At 37.4% G+C, this 24,045-nt stretch overlaps 1 protein-coding gene across 2 annotated transcripts in view; it reads right to left on the bottom strand.

The window, feature by feature from the left end:
* slc8a4a (solute carrier family 8 member 4a) overlaps nt 1-24,045 on the bottom strand; it is an 83,394-nt gene that overhangs the window by 9,196 nt on the left and 50,153 nt on the right. For both annotated transcript variants that reach the window (XM_051093238.1, XM_051093237.1), the window contains 4 exons: nt 5,092-5,198; nt 1,405-1,529; nt 855-954; nt 26-298 (listed from right to left, as the gene is read on the bottom strand). In XM_051093238.1, the coding sequence (XP_050949195.1) occupies nt 26-298; nt 855-954; nt 1,405-1,529; nt 5,092-5,198 (605 nt within the window). The remainder of the gene's footprint in view (nt 1-25; nt 299-854; nt 955-1,404; nt 1,530-5,091; nt 5,199-24,045) is intronic.

Genomic DNA, 24,045 nt, shown 5'->3' with positions numbered 1-24,045 from the left:
ATCTGATACACAAATAAACACTCACCAGGCACAGATGTGCCCAAGGCCACAAACACCACAGCTGTGACAGTGTCTTTCAGGCCTACTGTACAACCAAAGTGTGAAGCCAAATCTCCAGTAACAGCAGTCAGGACCCCGATAAGCGTGATGGAGACGATGAAGCAGGCCCAGCCATTCCAGTACTCCGTAGGTGGAACGAAGGCAAACAGAACCTTCCAGAAAACTGTCAGGAAGTGCATGATGTAATCAAAGCATGAGGGCAGGCGCTCTTCCCCGCTCTCCTCCTCATCGTCATCACCTGAGGAGGTAAACATAAGGTATAGTAAACCTGTGAGACCTTTGTTTATCATTGTTTTGACATCATTAAAACAGTCCATGACATGGAAGAGAAGAAATTGTTGAATGAAGTCATTATTTTTGTTTAATTTAGCCACAAAAAATATTCTCGTAGTTTCATACCATTACGGTTGAACCACTGATGTCACATGGACTATTTTAACGATGTGCTTATGACCTTTCTGCGCCTTGAATGTGTCAGTTGCATTGCTGTCTATGCAGGGTCAGAAAGAGCTCAGATTTCATCAAAAATATCTTAATTTGTGTGTTGGAAGATGAACAAAGGTCTTACGGGCTTGGAAAAACATGAGGGTGAACTACCCATTTATGTATCTCCTTCTTGACTGAAATTATGTCATGTCACACAGAAGATTCACATTCAGTGTGGACAGACAAATTGATTGTTGCTGGAAACTTGTCACATCTTGGTTTATTGCATGGTTTTATATGAATGCTTTACTGAATATGAATCAGTTGTGTGGTCCACTTCTATCTGAGTTTGGCAGAGAGACACTGACCTGCACTGACAGTGACAGCGCTGACAAACTGTTCTCTCCAGCTACTGCTGCCCACCACCAGCGCCAGGTTAGTCTTCTTTATTAGCTTGTCGACGGTATTCTGAAAAAACACACAAATACATATATAAACACTGAAAAGATTTATAAATCAAACCTAAACCCACAAAACTGTGTCCTCGTAGTAGACAAGATTTAATATGACTCTGTCTCGTAGCCCAGTGAGCATGGAGGTCTCAGCTAAACTGATTTCAGTGAGGCAGTGGGCGTCTATGCACAGCCCTGTCAGAATTTCATTTTCTCCAATGTCATCCTGTCCTAGCCACTTGCTTGTTTGCATTTAGAGCGCTGCGGATAATCGTGGAGGGAGTAGCTCAGTATTTCTACCTCAAATCTCTTCTAAATCCCTGTGCTACCTGACCCCAGTGACCTCCAGTATTGAGACTGTCACCATGGGAACAAGGAGGTGAGGATCAGACAGAAATTGAACGTGAGAGACTGAGCAGGTAAGACCATAAAACCTGTATTGTTCTTCCTGATTCACAGGACTTACTTTAAACTCGTATGATTCCTCTATCACCACCTCCAGTTTGGTGTGCTCTCCCAGACTCGGGCACCCCATCTTGGCCACCTCCTCTTCCTCAGCCCCCACCGCTGGTTTGTTATCATTGGAGTCTCCTGTGAGAGGAAAACACATAGAAAATCTACTGAGCCAAAGAGTTTGAGCAGAGATGATAAAACTCAATTTACAAAGAAATTTGCCAAGAATGAATTGTGCCCACTGGTAGCGCTGTTTATTTGCAGTCTGTGCTTGTTGTTGCGCCCAATTCACTAAAGGTATTTTGCAAATCATGTAACTGAAAATGCAGCCAAAAATGTGTTGAACACAATTTGCATGATCATTTTAAATATTGCAGGCCGTTTTTGAGTCCTAGTTTGAAGAGGATACAGCACACTACAGCAATCTGGCAGACTTTGTAGCATGTTTCCAAAAATAAATAATTCACTTATATTTTCACTGTACTAAAGTTAAAGCAAACGTGCATAATTTTATTTATTTTTGCCCCCAAAAAACAATATTCTGATTAGGTTTTTATTTTTCATGGTTACAAACTACAGCAGCGTTTTCAATCAGTGTTATTTTAGTATTATTTGTTATACAGTACATACTATGTGAATAGAGAGTATTTTAAAATGAGCTTTTATTTTTATTTTTTTGTGTAACAAGTTAATTTAAATTTTTAATTTTCTGTTTTGTTATGTATTTTGAAAGCTTTTTTATTATAGTTTCTTTCAGTTTTAATATTTTTACTAATACTATAAGTAGTGCTATCAAGTCAGTTAATCACGATTAATCACATCCAAAGTTTATTTACATAATATGTGTGTGTACTGTGTATATATTTAAGAAACATATGAAATATATATTTATGTAAATATAAATCATATATAAATATGGATATGTAGTCATGGCCAAAAATATCGGCACCCTTGCAATTCTGTCAGAAAATGCAACATGTCTCTCAGAAAATTGTTCCAGTTGCAAATATTTTGGTATTCACATGCTTATTGTTTTTGTTTGCACTGCAACAACACAACAAAACAGAGAAGAAAAGTCAAACTTGATAAAATTTCACACAGAACTCAAAAATGGGCTGGACAAAATTATTGGCACCTTGTCAAAGTTGTAAGAAATAATTGCTTTTCAAGCATGTGATGCTCCTGTAATTTGTATTTAGACACATCTGTGGCAAATAACAGGTGTGGGCAATATAGTAATCACACCAGTTAAAATGGAGAAAAGTTGACTCAACCTTTGTGTTCTGTGTCACACTGAGCATGGAGAAAAGAAAGAAGTGTAAAGAGTTGTCTTTGGATTTGAGAGAAAAAAAATTGTAGAAAAACATGGACAATCTCAAGGCTGTAAGTCCATCTGCAGAGATCTTAATGTTCCTGTGTCCACTGTGTGCAATATCATCAAGAAATTTACAACCCTGCAGACACAGGGTACAACAGTGTCAGCTCGCACTGTCCGTCGCCTTCTGAATGAAAAGGGACGCTATGGTAGGAGACCCAGGAGGACACCACTGCTGACACAAAGACATAAAAAAGCAAGACTGGAGTTTGCCAAAATGTATGTGACAAAACCACAATCCTTCTGAAAGAACGTACTGTGGACAAATGAGACAAAAGTAGAGCTTTTTGGTAAAGGACATCATGACACGGCTTAAGAACACAGTCCCTACAGTCAAACATGGCGGAGGTTCAAAGATGTTTTGGGGTTGCTTTGCTGCTTCTGGCACTGGATGCCTTGACTGTGTGAACGGTATCATGAAATTTGATGACTACCAAAGAATTTTGGGACTGTAGTGGCCAGTGTCAGAAAGCTCCATCAGAGGTCATGGGTCTTCCAGCAGGACAATGACCCAAAACACACTTCAAAAAGCACTCAGAAATGGTTACAAACAAAGTGCTGGAGAGTTCTGGAATGGCCAGCAATGAGTCCAGATCTAAGTCCCATAGAAGAGATCTGTGGAGAGATCTCAAAACAGCAGTTGGGAGAAGGCATCCTTCAAATCTGAATGACCTGGAGCAGTTTGCAAAAGAAGAGTGGTCCAAAATTCCAGTAGAGAGGTGTAAGAAACTCATTCATGGTTACAGGAAGCGATTGATTTCAGTTATTTTTTCAATAGGGGTGCTACCAAATATTAAGTTAAGGGTGCCAATAATTTTGTCCAGTGCATTTTTTTGGGTTCTGTGTGGAATTGTATCAGATTTGACTTTTTTTCTCAATTTTTTTTTGGTGTGTTGTTCCAATGCAAACAAAAAAAAATAAACATGTGAGTACCAAAACATTTGCAACTCCAACAATTTTCTGAGAGAAGGGTTGCATTTTCTGACAGAATTGCATGGGTGCCGATATTTTTGGGCATGACTGTGTGTGTATATATATATACACACACATGTAAATGTTCCTTAAATATATACGTGTATGTAAACACAGACATATATTTTGGATCTGATTAACTGAATTGACAACACTAATTCAAGTAATAAAATATAAATATTAGTCTTTCATCTATTTTAGCTTTATTTCAATTAATGAAAATTATTTTCAGTTAATGAAAACTAATGCTGTTAAACCGATTAATCGTGATTAATCACATCCAAAATAAAAGACTGTGTTTACATAATATGTGTGTACTGTGTGAATATATACACATACATACTATTTAGATAGTTCAGAAATATATGTACTATATATGTATATTTATGTATAATATAAATCATATATAAATATTGCATATAGATACACACATGTAAATGTTTCTTAAATATATACATGTATGTGTGTATTTATATATACTTCAACATAGCATACACATATTATGTAATCAGACTTTTGTTTTGGATACGATTAATCATGATTAATCGATTTGACAGCACTACTTTCAAAATATTAGTCTTTCATCTAAAACGTATATTTTATTTTATTTCAGCTTTAATTCAATTTCAGTAGTTTTCACAATAACAAAAAAATACTAAATGTTTATAAAAAACTACAAAATAGCCCCAAAAATACATTTTTGTCCCTAGAATACAATGTGAAAATCCCTGAACTAGATGATTAGGGAAAACAGAGCAGGTTTTTGTTTCAGGTTTCTAAAATACCACATATAAATGCATCACAACTGTTTAGTGAATTTGACCTTTTTTTTTTTTTTTTTTTTTTAACTACAATCCACTGTAATGTATCATATGCTGTAGTAGCACTACACATAAGCAGGAAATAAACATCATCTCGTTGTTTGTCATAGAAAAGCACTGAAGAGAGAGAATGAAAGACAAAATCATCAAAAAATGCTTGTTAATGACATCAACATTCTTAATTGGATTCAGTAACAGTATGGCAATTTGAAGAGCATGGGGGTGAACACTAAATTAGAGCAGTTAGTACATAATTAATGTGCGGAAATGGCCTAGAGATATTGCCTCAACATGGCTGCTTGCACGGCGACCAGTTACTGCCTGTTTCTGGTCTCCCATTATAACAAGTCACCCATTATAAGACCTCCACTGTCTCCCATTATTCGCTCCGTTCGCACAAAGAAACCTTTCTATCAAACCTGTTTCTAAATTATTCAGGGATAGATATGAAAGCTATTAATACAATATTAAACAGAGACCCCAATCTGTATTCTAATACAAAGCCACAGAGCACTGCAGATGTCACACTGACCGTGTTTCTGCCCGATCTCCAGCAGCACCGGCTCCCCCAGGTGGATGGTGAAGGTTTTGTTCTTCTCGTACTCCTCGTCGTCAATGATCTTCACCTCCAGGATTTTCCTGTGGTGCACAAAGACAGAAAATTGTATGTATTTTCAATGTAGTACATAGGAAAATCTAAGAAGATCATTAAGAAGCATTAAGAAGGGATAGCTATGCAGCAGTAGCCACTGACAAAAACTTGAGAGAAAGAGCTGAGGAAAGGCTCTTTCGTTGTGAAATACGAGTAAATCGTTCATAAAACCATTCTTATGTAGAATGTCATCTTCATTTGACTGAAACGATGTAGGAATGGATTTATGAATGATTTACACTGAAATTCATTCTGGTTGTTATTATGCATGAGCCCTAAGGAGTGTGTGTAACATCCATAACATTTGCCGAATGTACAACTATTAAAAAAAGTGGGTTAATTTAGCATATCTAACTTTCCTCTTTGAAAACTTCATACAGAGGGCATTTTTGAGTAATCGTGCATTATCTTGAGTTCATTGCTGATTCCCTCAAAGAGTTAGAAACACACAGCTCTGATTTGAAGTGACAGTGCTGCGGTACAATGTTTTTGTGCTTAGGGAGCAGGTTAGCCATGGCTAATCACCATTTGTCATTATTAGCAGACGCAACAATCTGGTCATGGTTGATAAACAGCGTCTACAGAAAAGCTGTACAACAGCAACAAGGGGGGAGAGAGAGAATTTAATTAATTTAGCAAAAAAAGACAGTGGCACTCCATAACCACAGTATACAATTATGTGGTAACATTCATTTTAGCTTGTATTACATTTTTTGCATGTCATTATAAAATGAATAGTTCTAGCCATGCCGAAATGTACAACCCTGATAACTACTGTATGACAAAAAACACCCATTTCATTATATAACAAATGCAACTATAATTTTATCAAGCGCGAGATCTAGTGGAAAGATGGTGCTTTAATAAAATTGCTAAACATTTTAATAACACTTTCATCAAATGTTTGTCAAGAAATGTAATGCTTCAAATGTGTTGCTTTTCAGATTACGTGCTCTTTTCACAGTCATCTCAGCAGTGTGCTTTTGCTTTCTGAGTAGATATGTTGATGAATTCAGTCTCTGTGTTAAACATTATTTTGCATAACTGTACAGATTCAGTGCGAAAAAGAATGTTTTGTGTCTAATCCTGGATATGATGCATACAGGAAGCAGTGAACCGATCTGAAGACTCAGGTGTATGGAACACAGCTCATAAATAATGAAAAGAGAGAGAAACAAAGGCAGTTTCAAAATTAAACAGTACAAAAATTGGTTGGCATGCTCAGGTACATCTGTGTAAACACAGTTTCCGCTGCTGTTTTCCACTGTAATCCCTCTATTGCATGTTAGCACTAATCTCCTCTTTTCCCACCTCTCTTTGCTTTGCAGCCTTCTTTGGCCAGACGTGTGTGTAATTAAATTCATTAGGACTTGTTCTTTATTAATTAGCCCACCGTGCTTATCCTACACGATTGTAACGCATGCTTTCAGTCCCATCCCCCCGTAACAATTTCTGTCTTTTCACACTCTGCCTTTCTTCTCTGCAGTTCTCCTAACTACATCTTGTCTACAGTATATTATCTATCTATCTATCTATCTATGTTAATCTTCATTGCTCCAAATTTGAAGGAATATTAGCTGTAGGTGTATACCACTGTTCTACTTACACGTTGGACAACATATCTAAGGCATTTCAATAAAAACCTTTATTTTGTGGAAAACACAGTGCTCACATTTAGAGAACAGTAACCACTGTAGCACGAAAGATGATTACAACTAAAATTTTGGAGGGTTACAGCTGTCAGAAATTAGTAGGACGTGTAGAGGCTCTTGCTTTGAATGACTTCAGCACAACTGCGGCTGCAGGACGTCACTAATTTCTCAAACTGCACTAGTGTGATCTTTGTCCACTTTTCTTCCACTCTCTTCCATAGTTCAGTAACTGCAGTGGGTTTCTTAGCTTTAATTTTGTCGCCAAAGATGGTTTATAGATAGAGTTTAGAGTTTAGATCAGGACTCTTGGCTGGCCATTTCATTATTTCAGTGTTTGTAGCTTCAAAGAGCTCCTTTACCTGTTTTTCAGTGTGACAGGCACATTGTCTTGCACGAAAATTCACCTGGCTCGGAGCTGTAAAAGAGGCCCAACTCCTGATGCAGAAAACATCCCTCAAATCATGACACTCCTCCACATTTCACTGACTTCTTTACACGCTTAGGCTTCAGTGTTTCCTCAGTTTTACGCCAAACTAAATGTTCCCATCAGACCCAATTAAATTAAACTTGTTCTCATCACTAAAGTGAACTCTGGACCAACTCTGGAACTCTAGTCTCTCCACACAACATGCTCCCCAGCACAGGTGAGCTTAGCCTTTTGATTCTTTCTGCTAATGAGAGGCTTGGTCACTGCAAAGTGTGCTTTCAGTCCGACTTCTCTTAAATGTCACCAGACAGATTCTTACCCTGTCCAGCACTAAACTGACAAGCAATTCCAGCTGTAGTGCTGAACCGATTCCCTATTTAGAATTTCTGCATTATCCTGTCTTCACGTGCATTTGTTCTATGTGGACGATCAGCCTTTTTGGGGAACTTGAATTAATTAGTGTCACTGTAAATCTGCAATATTTTAGAAATCACAGATTTGGAATGACCAGCTTCTGTTGCAGTAGCTGAAAGTGTCATCCCTTTGGCCTTCACTGGACAACCTATCATTTTACAATCTCAGTTAAAATTGGAGGATTGATGCCAGTTAAATAGTGTTTGTCATATAATTAGCACCAGGTGCCAGATTAACACCAATAACTTGGAGGTATCTGTAAGTGTTCTCTAATTTTGATCAGAGTTCTTTTCAAATATCTCATTGAAGTTTTTTTTTTTTTTCACTGTGCTTCAGAATACAATTAATTTATAATATCCATAAAAAACTGCCCTTCTACTCTTGTTAGGATAACTTCAAATAGGCAAGCAATTCCAGCTGCAGTGCTGAACTGATTCCCCATAGAGAGTCCCCAAATTATCCTGTTATCTCGTGCACTTGTCTTATGTGGACAACCAGTCTTTTTGGGGGACTGAAGTAGTGTCATTGTAAAGTTCCAATATTTGAGAAATCACAGATTTGGAATGACCAGCTACTGTTGCAATGGCTGAAAGTATCATTATCATCCCTTTGGCCTTCATCTGGACAACCTCCTGTCCCAAGGTTTCAGTCATCTTAGAGCGGCCCACCATCTTGCAATCTCAGTGAAAAATGGAGGAATGCTGGCAGTTAAACAGGATTTGTCATATAATTAAAGAAATTAGCACCAGTTACCAGATTAACACCAATAACTTGGAGGTATCTGTAAGTGTTCTCTAATTTTGATCAGAGAGTTCTTTTCAAATATCTCATTGAAGTTTTTTTTTTTTTAACAGTGCTTCAGAATACAATTAATTTATAATATGTTTAAAAACTGCCCTTCTACTCCTGTTAGGATAACTTCAAATAGGAAAGCAATTCCAGCTGCAGTGCTGAACCGATTCCCCATAGAGAGTCCCCAAATTATCCTGTTATCTCGTGCATTTGTCTTATGTGGACGACCAGTCTTTTGGGGGGACGTGAATAAATTAGTGTCATTGTAAACCTGCAATATTTGAGAGATCACAGATTTGGAATGAACAACTTCTCTTGCAATGGCAGAAAGGCTCATCCTTTCGCCTTCTGTCGCATAGTTTCAGTCACTTCAGAGCGGCCCGTCATCTTGCAATCTCAGTGAAAATTGGAGGATACTGCCAGTTAAATAGGGTTTGTCATATAATTAAAGAAATTAGCACCAAGTCCCAGATTAACACCAATAACTTGGTGGTATCTGTAAGTGTTCTCTAATTTTCTAAAGTTCTTTTTCAAACATCTCATTTAAGTTTTTTATACTGTGCTTCAGAATACAATTAATTTAAGAAATATGCTTTAAAACTACCCTTCTACTCCTGTTAGGATAACTTCAAATATAGGACTAAGCAGTGACCTTGATCTATCTATCTATCTATACATATAGCTATATATATTACAGTACCATTCAAAAATCCAGAAAAAATGTATCAGTTTCCACAAAAGTATTAAGCAGCACAACTATTATTGATATTATTGATAATAATACAGCTGGTATTATAATGTGGTAAAGTGTAAATGGGGTCCTTGTGAGATTTTTTTCTTATCTGAAGATCCCACTAGATGCACAAACAGCAGGATACGTAAAGATGAGCATAACCGAATACAGCAAACATTAACCATGAAGCCCAGGCGTCCACATTAGCGTCATCTCTGTGACCAGGTAGCTTAACCCCACACGCTCGCTCTCAACTGTAATTAGAGCTATTACTCACTGAACCAAACGCTCCCCCCACCAAAGAAAGAGACAGATGTGCATAAACAAAAAAACTAACAAGAGACCTTAATGAGGTCTGAAACTCACACAGCTGCTCACTTCCAAATCTATCCACTTCACACTCATATGCACATGCACGTATGCTAACAGGGATGAATACACACACGGCAGCTCAAAAGCAGAAACACTTCATGTGCCATTCAGCAAGCACCCAGTTGTCAGGGGAGAAATTCACAAATTTACACACAGCCACACACACACGGTGTCAACTTAATAATAAGTGAGTACATTAACAGTGTTGGCAATAAAAATATTCCCTTCATGCACCAGGTTCTCTCAAGCTGAAGAGGGTCTTTATGGAGCGTATGTGGGCTGTGGAGATGACAGGGCAAGCGCAGGAGGCGGAACATTAAAAGCTCGGTTCTAAATGAGTCATTAAAAGCACCTTCGGAGGCACGGCACAGGTAAGATTCTCATGCATTCGCACAGTAAGGCGAGCACATGAGGCAGGTGTATACACTGCATTGTGTAAGACACTAAATTATGGGGTTGGCATGGCAACAGGTAGCTAGAGTGCAGGGATTGATAAAAGTATAGGCCTTAGGCAAAGGAAAGACAGAGACAGAGTCAGAAAAGAGGAGGAGGAGGGAGAAACAGCAAGATGATGGCAAAGTAAAAAAGGGAGGAGGGCTTACATTTAGAAATAGAAATACAAAGGTGAGGTTGATAAAACTGTGGCCTGTTTTCTTAAATGAACGGCATGTTAATGCATGCATGTTCTGAAAGTTACCAACACAAGGGTAAACACAGCAGCCAAACTATCAAAGAAAGCACTGTAAGCATAAACGAGGAAGATCAATCTCGCTTTCATTCTCTCTCTTAAAAAAAAATCATACACAGACAGATCACTTTACAAATTCATGAGACTGGGGCGAAGGAAAGAGAAAACACAAGGAAAAGCTCTAGTCATGTGTTCAGACAGATAAAGATGGAGAGACACAGAAGTGCAACTGGAGAAAGATGAAGGAAAGGAAGAAGAAAACAAGGATAGTTACACCTGACATGACTCCATGTGACTTTCTTTTCATTGCAAAGCACCAAAGGACAATTTTGCTTGCTCTTTTCTATGCTACTGCAATGTATAGGGACTTTCAGGCTTTGCAAATGTGGTCCATATGACTCATACTCTGCATTTGAAGTCTTCTGGAGTCACATGGTTTTTGAGGCGCAGACTGAAATCTACAAGATGCAGTTATGCTCTGAAAACTTTTACTCTCTTTGGCATATTCATGAGAGAAGCAGTGATGTGCAATATGCAAGAGGATCGCTCTTTTGAATGATTCGTTGAATGATTCAACATCTAATCCGATAATCAAGTTTTAAATTACAGGTGAGCAAATGATAACAGAATGCTCCTTTTTGGGTCAACTAAGATAACACATGACAAAGAAATCCTGCTGTATACAACACATTTATATATAATTTATAAAGATTTTGAATAAATATACATATTACAAATGCTGTACATATAATTTAAGTATATGTACGTTCTATCAGGCAGGCAAAATGTTTGGCATTAACATCACTAGATGCTGTTACATTTCTGGTAATTTTACTATGATTATTATTATATATTAATAGAGGAATAAGTTAATGTTGGAAAAATGTATCATTTTACAACTGTTTGCTTTTGTTTTGTTTTATTTGTTTTATTAAAGATTTATGTTTACCATTTATGGTCACACTTTATTTTAAGGTCCAGCTCTTGCTATTAACAAACTATTAACTATGAATGGAACAAAACAAAACAGAGCAAAGATTAAAAAAACAGAACAAAACAGAACAGACAAAAAACAAAAAGACCAAAATCGGAACAGAGCAGAACAACAACAACAACAACAACAACAACAACAACAACAAAAACAGAACAGAACAAAAACATACACAAAACCAAACACAACAGAACAGAACCAAATAAAACTAAACAAAAAAGCTAAAATCTGAATAGAACAGAATGGAACAAAACAAAACAGGACAAACAGAACAGGATGAGACTAAACTAAACAGAACAGAACAGACCAGAGCAGAAAAAAACCAAACATAACAAAATAAAAAACTCAAATCTGAACAGAACAGAACAGAACAGAACAAATCTGAATTAAACTAAACAGAACAGAACAGAAGCAGAGCTGAGCAAAGCAGAACAGAAACAGAACAGAACAAAACTAAACAAAACTAAACAGAACAGAATGGAACAGAACAGAACAAAATGAACCAGAAAACAAAAATCTGAACTGAACAGAACAAAAAACAGAACAGAACGGAACAAAAACAGAACATAACAGAATAAAACAAATCAGAACAGACAAAAAACAAAGAAAACAGAACACAACAGAACAAAACAAAACAAAAAATCTAAACAGAACAGAAGAAAAAACTAAACAGAACGAAACAAAAAACAAACCAAAACACAATAGAACAGAACAAAACAAAACAAAACAAAAAAAAAAAAAAACAGAACAGAACAGTACAAAAAACAGAACACAACGGAACAAAAAACAGAACAGAACAGGATTAAAAAAAAACCTAAACAGAACAAAACAGAAACAAAACCAGAACACAATAGAACAGAATAAAACAAAAAACAGAACAGATTAAAAAATTAAACAAAACATAAGAAAACAAAACAAAAAACAACTATTTGCCATTAGGGTAGGAGCAGTAAATTAATTCAAGATATATTCTCTTACTGTTTTACACAAGTATGCCTTTCAGCTTTTTCTCATTTTGAGAAAATTGTTTTTTCACTACAGAGAGAGAGAGGTGTTGAAAATATCAAAACGGGGATGGAAGGACAAACACACCGAAGGACAGATTTCATAAGGTAGAGGTGATTAAATGGTTCGTAGAGGAAGAGGCTTCTGCTGTGGGTCAGTGAGAGGAGTGGCAGACAGCTGCATTCAACACATGCTGGGTGAAAGCAGATTGCTGTTTAGCTTCAGGCTGCAACACATGCACCCATAACATCATCAATCCACTCATACACTGCAACAAACAGGAGTCTTCAAACAGCTCCAGACTGGCTAGTGCTGGTTTGGTGCTGGTCTAACTAGTCAACCTGCATAACCATTCTGTTCACCTGCAAAATTTAAAGCTGAGCAGAATTGTCTGTCTGTAAGGCTAGTTACATAGTCCAGTCTTTCTCATTCCGTCACTGCAGAGATTTTCTGGTCTGTCTGTAAGAGACAAAGACCAGCATGGACTGAAGCACTGCTTTATGATGCAAATAGAGGAGCAACCGAAGGTGAGTCTGACAGCGGACCTGCGCTGTAAATCCATTAGGATTTGACCAGATGAAATGAAGTACGGACAGTGAGTGCCCACACGGAACGGCTGGTCCTACACAAAATGATAAAGCTGAGAAGTAATGTTTTTGACATAATCAAACTTAGAAAGAGAAAAGCAATAAAACGTGACAATCCCTTGGTTTCTATCTTATTTTTCAATGCATGAATGTGCATGACGTCTGATTCATTAGCTTATATAGGTAAATAAATAATTGGACGAATAATAAAAATTACAGTAAAACGTAAAACTATTTTGCACTACAAACAGTTTGTATGATTACGATAACACATTTACTGTACATCATATTACAACAATTTGCAATATCAAACAGCATAACAGACTGTTTTGTATAGCTAAAATATGCACATGCCCCCTCAGATTTTTTTTAGCCAAATGGATTTCAAATGAGGCTTCCAAGAATATATTTTTACATTTGATAATTAAGTTGCACAATTATAGGCACAAAATGAATAGTGTCCCAAATTACTTCTGAGCATTTAATGAAAATGATTTTTGCAGATTGACCAAAATCAGCACATGCTAAGTATGCTAAGGCAAAAGAGAACAGTCTCTACTTGCAGGTGCAGTATAGGCCTAATTTTCTTAATATTGTGGAAAAGCGATAGTAAATGCATTAATAATGCATGTTTCCACTCCAAGTCATAATTTAAAGTTATAGAATTGGATTTGAAGACACTGCAGTAACTATTAAAATGAAAGCTTAAAGGGATAGTTCACCCAAAAATGAACATTTTGTCATTAATTACTCACCCTCATGTCTTTCTGAACCTGTATAACCTTCTTTCATCTTTGGAACACAAATTAAGATATTTTTTATGAAATCTGAAAACTTTCTGACTCACAGGGAGCAATGAACTGACACGTTCAAGGTCGAGAAAGGTAGTAATAACATTGTTACAATATTCCATGTGACATCAGTAGTTCAACCGTAATGTTATGAAGGTACAAGAAATACTTTTTGTGCACAAAAAAAATAATGACTTTATTCAACAATTTCTTCTCTTCCGTGTCAGTCTTTGACGTACATTCACGAGATGCATCATTTAATATATATAAACGTAAAATATTTTTCTTAAATATATCCATGCATGTGTGTGTATTCATATATAAATATACACAGTACACACACATATTGTGTAAATAAAAACTTTTATTTTGGATGCAATTAATCTTGATTAATCGTGATTAATCGTTTGACAGCACTATTATAAACTACCTGATCTCATGATGAAAACTTACCTCTGGACACTTTTTCGTAAGATGCAAAATACCTACCAATAAGTTCTTGTCACTGCAGTTTCCAACAGAAATGAACACTAGGCGGTAAAGCGCCAAGCACTTCTAATCGTTTTCATACACATTTATGATTACTGCTCCATATGTTTCACTTTCTGGACGTAACAAGCTTGCTCGGTAGCTCCGCTGGCATGGAATTGGACTTAGGATGTGGAATCCTTGGGTACGAATCCCATGAAAAACATGACTTACGATGAGAGAGCTGAAGGTTACACTTTATATTGATAGTCCACTTTAGATATTCTACTAACTATAAGTAACTACATGTCAACTAATTCCCATTAGTTTGCAACTGCATGTTTACTAACTCTCAAAGCAGACTGTTAAATTAGGTTTAGGATTAGTAGAATAAGTTGACATATACTTGCAAAGTTTAGAAGAGTGTTAGAAGATATTAAGCAGACCGTCTACTAATACTCTAATGACTAGTTGACATGTAGTTGCAAATTTACTTACTGTTAGTAGAATGTCTAAAGTGGACTATCAAAATAAAGTGTTACCGAGCTGAAAGATGAGAGATTGAAAAACAAGCTAAAACGGCATGCTTGCGATTGTGTTTTTACGCCACATTCGCTTTTGTTCATACTATCGGATAGGTTTAGGTGTAATGCAAAGGGTATTATAAAACATCACAAAGCATTAAAGTTACAGTACCACTAAACAGACATTTCAAGTCAGAACTGTGGTGACACGTACAAAACAAAACGTACCATATGTACATTCATCTGTTCCTTGGGAAACTCTTTTAGCGCCACTCAGTGGACATTTCACATTGAATATGTCACAACACGTACATATTACGTGTCTTGCGAAAAAGTTCCCACAGGTACGTTTTCTTTATGAGATCAGCTTGGTTAAAAACAAGGTGGATTTGTGCAGCATTGTGCTGTTTCACCCCACCCACTGCAAAATCTCAATATCACACTTAGCATACCTGGACATTGGCCCAAATGGCTGAGATCGTGACACACTGCGTGTTGTGCAGACAAATGGCTTCCCATTGGTCAGGACATGCTGTTAAGCAGTGCACAGTTTCAAGTGTGACCATAAATACAAAACACCAACTGCAGTTTTCTGCTTGTAATTTACAGCACAAAGCTCTATGAACTCATTTCTCACCAGGGCCGGCACAGCGAGAGCTGTTTAGAAAGTGTGCCAGACATTAATGAGAGGTTAAAAATGAGTGATTTTACTAAGAAAACACATTCAGCAAATGTCTGTCAGCACCTAACAAAGGCACTGGGGTGTCATGGCTTTCTGCTTTCATAAATACTTGACTGATCTGATCAGACTCTTGAGAAATTCTGTCAGCGTCTCTCTCTCTCTCTGTCTCAGAACCCCTCTTCCCCCTCCTCCTTTGCGTCACAGTTCGGTGTCTTTGACGTGCGGTTTAATGAAGCGCAGCTGGATTAACCACCGCTCCAGATGCTAGCTGCTATACATTAGCATGCTTATCTCTCCATATATCTGTGAAACATTCACATTCACACTTGATGAGAGCATGATTCTCTCATGAGATTAACAATTACAGAGAACGAAAGCCAAGATGGCACATTTTCATCCTTCTTCTTCCCCGTGTCTTCTTTTTTGTTTTCTGGCACTCCACAGGTCTGATTAGGGCATCTGTTCCACTCATTCATTAAGTATTGATTGTATTCAGCCCTGATGTTTATCTTCACTGCACTAGCTTTGCTTTTAGCCTTGGTTGTTGTGGAAAGGTTGCGAAAAGCCTTGCTTTAATGAATATAAGTGACTGGTGTAGATGAGCTTATTATGTCTGGTGGGATGCCGGCACGGTTGGTTTATCTCTGAGAAACAAAATGGAGAATTTCAGAGGTTCTCGAGGGATTGCGTCTTTGTTGAGGCAGCTTGGTGCAGTGCTAAACAGATGTAAGGCTCAGGTTTTTTTGTCTAGGCCTCGGGGCCAAGACTTCATAGTCTCGTCAGAGCTAAACATCACTATGGAAGTTTTTGAGGGGAGCTTTTTCTGGGAGAGAGAAATTTGAGGAAAGTGCATCCTGTTTGGATTGTTAGAGCTGTTGTTACCAGTCATACCATATTTACTTGTTTGGGCAGTAAACCAGCAGCAAGACCATGAACAGAGAGATGTCCCTCAGGGCCACAGGTCTCTGAGTTGGAAAAATCTCAGTGTCAATGGTGAGATTTCTTTTTTTTTTTTTTTTCAGTTCTTTTTTTTTTTCAGTTTTCAGTTCATAAACAACCTTCTCATATTAGCAGCCTGTCAGGTAAAAGTTAGTAACAAACATTCTCTATTGGTTTCAAAAATAGTCTTGGGTAGACAACACTGGATGCCACCCCTGATAGCACACATACATCATGGAGATGTCTATTTGACATCTGCAAGATGTATTTTTCAGATTGTTTCCTCATCTGCAATACATCTATAGCATATTTCCTATCAGATGTCAAATAGACATCTATTAGATGTCTTTAAGATGTTTATGATTTAGAATGTAAGTAAAACGGACATCTTACAGACGTCCGTCAGATGTTTGTACACAGCAGATGCTTTCCAGATCAAGTGATCTTTAACAGACATCTTGCAGACATACATGTGCTATCTGGGACTTGTCATTTGGAATTTTTTGTGAAGACATATTTTTAATGTTTGCCACCTGAACAATCAACCTTAGGGATGCATCAGTACCTTGATAGCACATGTCCATCTCAGAGTGGTCTATTTGACATCTGCATTTACATCTGCAAGACATTTTTTAGAGTGTTTGCTCATCTGCAATACGTCTATAGAATGTTTCCTATCAGATTTCAAACAGACGTCTATTAGATGTTTTTAAGATGTTTATGATTTAGAATGCATGTAAAACTGACATCTTATAGATGTCTGTCAGATGTTTGTACAAAGCAGATGCTTTCCAGATCAAGTGATCTTTAACAGACATCTTGCAGACGTGTGCTATCTGGGACTTGTCATTTGGAATTTTTGTGTGAAGACATATTTTTAATGTTTGCCAGCTGGACAATCAACCCTAGGGATGCATATTAAATCTCATGCTTTGACCAATAAATGAAAAAAGGCAGATGTTAGAAATCTGCATTCAAAAGTTTGGGGTTAGAAACATGTTTTTTTTTCCAAACGTCTCCTATGCTCACCAAGCCTGCATTTATTTGCGTAACAATACAGTAAATAACAGAAATTAGCTATTTAAAATAACTATTTTTTATTTTAATATATTTTAAAGTGTAGTTTATTCCTGTGATGGTAAAGCTGAATTTTCAGCAGCCATTACTCCAGTCTACACTGTCACATGATCCTTCAGAAATATGTTGATGTGTTGCTCAATAAACATTTCTGTGGAATCTGTGATGCAATTTTTTAGAATTCTTTGAAAAACAGCATTTATTTGAAATGACCATGAAATGACTGGCACTATCTGTTGCTATTTTTACTGCAGTACAACTCATAATACACAACTTGGAAAATAAAATACTAATACAATGCCACACAGTGCAGCATTTGGTGGTAATTTTCAGCCAAAGGGCAACAAGAAAAGTGATGCAAGTCTTCACTGCTTTTGGCGATAAGAAAAGGAGAAAAGAACAGGAACGTTCCTGTGGATGAATAAAACTTCCTAAAGACCTGCGTCTTTGTTCTCCCCACTTTAGCCATGATGATGCCTTTAAGGCTTTTAGTAGACCACAGCTACTGAAAGAGCTTACAAATGGCAGAGACAAGAAACGCTAGATGCCATCCTGGCAGGATGTAAACATGTAACGCTTGTCATGATGCCACAGCCACTGAAGGAGTTTCTCAGCACAGATTTCAGTCAATGTCCAGAGGCGTTTAGACTCCTTATAAGAAAAAATCAATGGTACAGCATTTAGTTTAAGCCAGGGGTGCCCAAACTTGGCCCTGGAGGGCCGGTGTCCTGCAGAGTTTAGCTCCAACCCCAATTAAACACACCTGAACCAGCTAATCAAGCTCTTTCCAGGCATTCTAGAAACTTCCCAGCAGGTGTTGAGGCAAGTTGGAGCTAAACTCTGCTGGACCTCCAGGACTGAGTTTGGGCAACCCTGATTTAGGCCTATGCTTATATCCATGACCACCTGTAAGCTCTTTCAGTAGCTGTAGTCATCCCCTGTATCAGTATTTTATTTTCCGAGTTGTGTATTTTGAGTTGCGTTGTGGTAAGAATAGCAACAGGTAGCACCAGTAGCTCATATCATAATGGTGCCCCCACAGTCCAAAATATTTATAAAACGATGTGGATTTTTTTTACATAATGTAAATCTTTAATTTGTTTTCCACTACATATTTCAGTAAGAAACATCATTTATGTTATATTAAGCCATACTAATCGTAATACCCAGCGTTCCTTTTTAAAAACTCTGGTTAGAGAATAGAGCTGAGAGAATTATAACCACTGGATCCAAATGATTAGTTGGATTTATACAAGAGAGTTTGAGAGTGGTGTAAATTTGCTGCATAATATTAGTAACATTAATAAAAGCTGTTTTACATCATCGACTCAATGTTGTAATTCAATGAAATATAAACACACAAATGCACAGCCCTGCTATCGTTACATGCACTCAAGCCAGCATGTATTCTTAAATGGAAAGTGCGCTACAAACTAAGGTCTTAAAATGTTAAATCTTTGCCATAATGCACTAAATAATCTAAAAAACGAAATAGCATTCAATAGCATGTTGACATTGTTTCCACATGTCAGCGAGAAAAAAAAAAATGTAATTATTTGAAAGATATTAGCTCTAAAACCACAGAAATGGTTGCAGGAGAATACATCCCTTTTCATCATGTTGTTTTAAAGTAGCATAGAGAAAGTTTGAGATGGTATTGTATAACAATATTGCATGCTGCTTATTAAGAACTAAGAGAGAAGTAGTAAAAGAGGGAAAAGACAAAGAGAGAGAGAGAGTGAGCGTGGGGCTTTAGGGATCAGCTCAGTTACAGAGACAAGACTCATAATTACAGGAGGGGTGTGTGTGCTAGAGAGATCTGAGATATGATAAGATGAAGAATGTAATTAATTTGAGCGCAGTTCTCTCTCTGGCACTGGAATCATATACTTCTGTAATCCCTAATTGTTTAGCTTAAAGCATGTGGGCGAGAGCCAGACGGGGTACAGAACCATGAAAAAAAAAAAAGAAGGAAGGTGGGGCAGGTGCTAGAGTTAATGTCTAGCCATCAATCCTTGTTTTCCTTCTTGCCTAGCATTACAGGAAAATGTAAATCACATGCATCTGTGCATGAGTGAGGCCTCATTATAGTGTCTACGATTCTATAAGATGCTGGAAATGGGGACAGCTGTATAAATAACCTCACGAGGGGAACTCTCTTTTCACCCGGCAATATTACCACAGAATTGCACTTTATTGGCGAATTGTATGCAAATATCTTGCAGCACGTTAGCAAGAGGTTCATTCTGTTTTGGCTTCGAAATGAATCTGCCTTAATCTCTTCCTAGCTTTCTCATCTCTTGGAAATGCTTCTACATCACAGTGCCCTGGAAAAACAGAAGCTTCAAAGTTCATTCTGACAGGCTCAGAAGAAGCTGTGATAAAATAAAGATGATATGCGTTGGAATGGACTATATTTGACACATGGTGTTCGCGCATTCTACAAGACACAACACAACAGAACAAAATGTAGACATGTTTTAAAAAGTTGCAGTTTTTGTGTTGACACCAGTCTGAAAACGAATGCTCTGGTGACCAGATTTATTACGCCTCAAAACTAGAACTTCACTATCGTTCAAAAATTTGCATTGAGTATGATTTTTTTTTTTATTTTTAAGAAATGAACACTTGTGTTCAGCAAGGATGCATTAAATTCAATGGTCACAGTAAATAAATTTATAATGTTACAATTTATATTTCAAGCAACTGCTTTACTTTTGGACTTTCTATTCATCAAAGAAACCTGAAAAAAGTAACACAGTTTCCACTAAAATATTAAAGGATTAGTTCAATCCCAGGATAAAAAATTCCCTGATAATTTACTCACCCCTATGTCATCCAAGATGTTTTTCTTTCATCAGTCAAAAAAATTAAGGTTTTTGAGGACAACATTCCAGGATTTTTCTTCATATAGTGGACTTCAGTGGTGGCTAATGGGTTGAAGGTCCAGGTACACGATTCCAGGTGAGGAATAAGGGTCTTATCTAGCGAAGCATTGGTCATTTTCTAAAAAAATTTACATTTATACACTTTTTAACCACAAAAGCTTGTCTTGCACTAGCTCTGCAATGCTCACGTGCATCTTCACATATTACGTAATCATGTTGGAAAGGTCACACACTGTTATATCTTCATCGGTGTACTTCGGTTCAAAAAGGTATGGTAGGGTGAAAAAGTCCAGCTCATATTCTCCTCCAACTTCAAAACAGTCCGACAACGTGCAAAGAAAGTAAAAGAAAAAGTCAAAAGTTAAAAGAACGTGCAAAGAAAGTCAAACGCCCTTTACCAAAAAGTTTAAAACAACATTGTCGGACTGTTTTGAAGTTGGAGGAGAAAATGAGATGGACTTTGTCACACTACTCTACCATTTTGAACCGAAGTACACAGATGAAGATATAACCATGTGTGACCTTTTCAACATGATTACATAATGTGTGAAGATGCACGTGTTCAAAAAGGTAGGGTAGGGTGAAAAAGTCCATCTCATTTCCTCCTCCAACTTCAAAACAGTCCGACAACCCTGTTTTAAATTTTTTGGTAAAGGGCGTTTGACTTTCTTTGCACGTTCGCTTTGTAAACACTGGGTCGATACTTCTGCTTGTGTCACATGTGCGTGATTACTTAATGCAGGAGGTCAAGGTAGTGCAAGACAAGCATTTGTGGTAAAAAAGAAAATAAATGTTAAATTTTTTAGAAACTGGCAGATTATTTCACTAGATAAGACCATTATTCCTCGACTGAAAACCTTATATGGAGAAAAATCCTGGAATATATTCCTCAAAAACCTTTTGTTTTCGAATGAAGAAAGAAAAACACAAACATCTTGGATGACATGGGTGAGTAAATTATCGGAAATTTTTTATTCTGGAAGTGAATTTTTTCAAAAATGAATTCTAAAGAATCATGTGACACTGAAGACTAGTGTGATCAAATATGTAGTTTTTTTATGTAGTTCCAAACATTCTGTTAATGGGTCAAAGAACTACATTGCCCACTCATTCTTGTTCCTTCAGGCTACACATTGCGCAGATGCTGGTTTCTTGTGATAGCAAATGCAAAAAATGCAGCAATGTAAAATAAAAATGTTTATTTGTAGCAATCAAATGAAAACCAAGGTTACTGAGTAAAATCTGTTCACCCTATGCAAAAATGTGTTTCTTACAAACACCAAAGAATTAATTTTCTGTCATTAATTACTCACCCTCATGTCGCTCCAAAGCCATAAGACCTTTGTTTATCTTTGGAACATGAATTAAGATATTTTTGATGAAATCAGGTTTCTGACCCTGCATAGACAGCAACACACCCGACAAATTCAAGGCACAGAAAAGTAGTTAGGACATTGTTAAGATAGTAGAATGTCATTATTTTTGTTTTCTTTGCACACAAAAAGTATCTCGTAGCTTCATAAATTACAGTTGAACCACTGATGTCACATGGACTTTTTTAATGATATCCTTACTACTTTTCTGGGCCTTGAATGTGTCAGTTGCGTTGTTGTGTATGCATCTTAATTTGTGTTCCAAAGATGAAGGTCTTCCATAGGTGTTACAGGTTTGGAACAACATGAGGGTGTAAGGTTTACAGAACCTCAGACACTTTGATCTTCTGAGACGGACAATACACACACAGTGTATTAACATATAGACATTTGTTTCCACATCTCACTGAGAGAAGATGTGAGAAAAGTCCCTATCCACCTATTCCTTCCATCCACTTCCTCTCACCCATCTCCTCTCACTCAGCTCACTTAGACTGGTCAATAGCATAATATAATGTTCTACATGAATACAAGTGATATCCATATTCATGTTTGCTATCATTTGAACTGTCACTGTGTGTCTGGTACAATGATCTCATTCTCACGAGAAGTAAACTAAAAGGTAAACAGATCCTAAGAGTCAAGAGATATATTGCTCACTGTTAAGGTTGTACTATTTCCCAGTGTCTTTCATGCAAATTACCATCTGTCCCCAAAAGGTGCAAACGATCAAGTCTAGGACTTGATCAATGCAAATTCAAATTGTTAGTTCCTGTCTCCATTTCGGGGGATGTCTGTCTGGGTCTGAAGTACTTAAAGAAGTGTAGCAAGAAGATCAGGGCGCCTTTCTGTAGCCAGAATGAGCCCATAGTACGAAGTGTGTTGACACTCCTAGATTCACCTTGGAGATTTCTTGTATTGATTTGATATCTTTGAATTGGGTGTATAATTGGCATAATACATATTTACCTGACTTCTAATAAATTGTTACATTTGATTTTATTCTGACTTACTCTGAAATTATTTTCTCAAGTAGATTATGTGAAGGCGTATGTTACCACAAATACGTGTCCAGGGTTAAGTACATACTAGATCTCAGGGTAGATGGAGCAAGGGGCACATCAGGTGAGATTCTAGATTTCTGACTAACTGCTTGACTTTAGTTAAGTTGTTATGCAGTTGCATTAACTATGGGGGGCTAGACAAATTACTATTGGAGTATTAGCATGGTTCGGGCATATTTCATAGTACTAGCCATAACCTCTGGTTATAGTCTCAGCTTTATTCAAGTTGTTATATAGTTTGACTAACTATAGGGGGCTAGATAAAACACGATTGAAGTATTAGCATAATTCATAGTGCTAGCCGTAACCTCTGATTTTGTTTGAGCTTTAACTAAGTTGTTACATAGGTGACTGTAGGGGGCTAAACAGAACCACTATTTAAAACATGACAAGCATGAGGCGGTCTATTAAATAGTTAGCCATAACCTCTGATTAATGATCAGACTGGAGGGTTTGTGATCGTGGGGGCCATGTAAATCGGCCGACATAAGGCACCCTGAGCGACATAGATTCCTAATGAAAGAGTAAATATAAAGTAGAGAGTTAAATAGAATAAGCAAATGTTAAAATAATAGCAATTACAAATAGAGAAACAACCAATTCGGAAGACAACCTAAATTCGAGGTCATAATAAAATGGAGTCAGATTAGATGATAAAATGGAGTCAGATTGAATTTAACTTCAATTAAATAACTTTGCGCACTGGAAAGACCCAACACGCAAGAAACCTTCGGCCACCATTGGATACCTTCCTTGGGCCAATTGCGTGGACCTTACAAGGGTGACAAAATGTTCATCCCTTTTAAGTCATAGTTTTTTAAATAAAACTGTCTTCTAAATGCATAAGTGTAAACCAATATTAAGTAAAATATGGTAATAACCTCTGTGTATTTGTGTGCAAATTTATTTCATAACAGCACTCTGGCTGCCAGCTGAGAGCCGAAAGGCTCTAACATGATTAAATTATTTATTTGTGTCATATCTTTGTGTATGTCAGCCCCTGTCTGTCTTTGCAGCTTATAGCTGCACCAGTGGCCTAAGACGGACGCTAGTCCCCAGACGCTCATTACAAGCTTCTGCGAACTGCATCACGGCACACCGCACCACGTTTAATTTCCGCACCGCAGGTTTATGCGCACATGGAGGGCTGCCACCAGGGAAAAACAAATAAAACTGGATAAACAACTGCATTGAAGAGCGAAGGATACACAACAGTGTGACTCTGTTTCACACGTTGGCACGTAGCAGCGGTGTCGTAGAGGTCCAGCCAACGCGCTGACACAAAAAGCATTTCTGTGCGCTAAATAGATGCGTGGGTGTCAGGATGTGTTTTGAAGCGAGAGTGGGCTGGGGGGGCGTGGGCGAAC

Source organism: Labeo rohita, chromosome 21 (genome assembly GCF_022985175.1).
Source record: "Labeo rohita strain BAU-BD-2019 chromosome 21, IGBB_LRoh.1.0, whole genome shotgun sequence".
NCBI classification, from domain to species: Eukaryota; Metazoa; Chordata; class Actinopteri; order Cypriniformes; family Cyprinidae; genus Labeo; species Labeo rohita.
The sequence above is the reverse complement of the archived record's forward strand: the minus strand, read 5'-3'. Positions and strand labels throughout refer to the sequence as shown.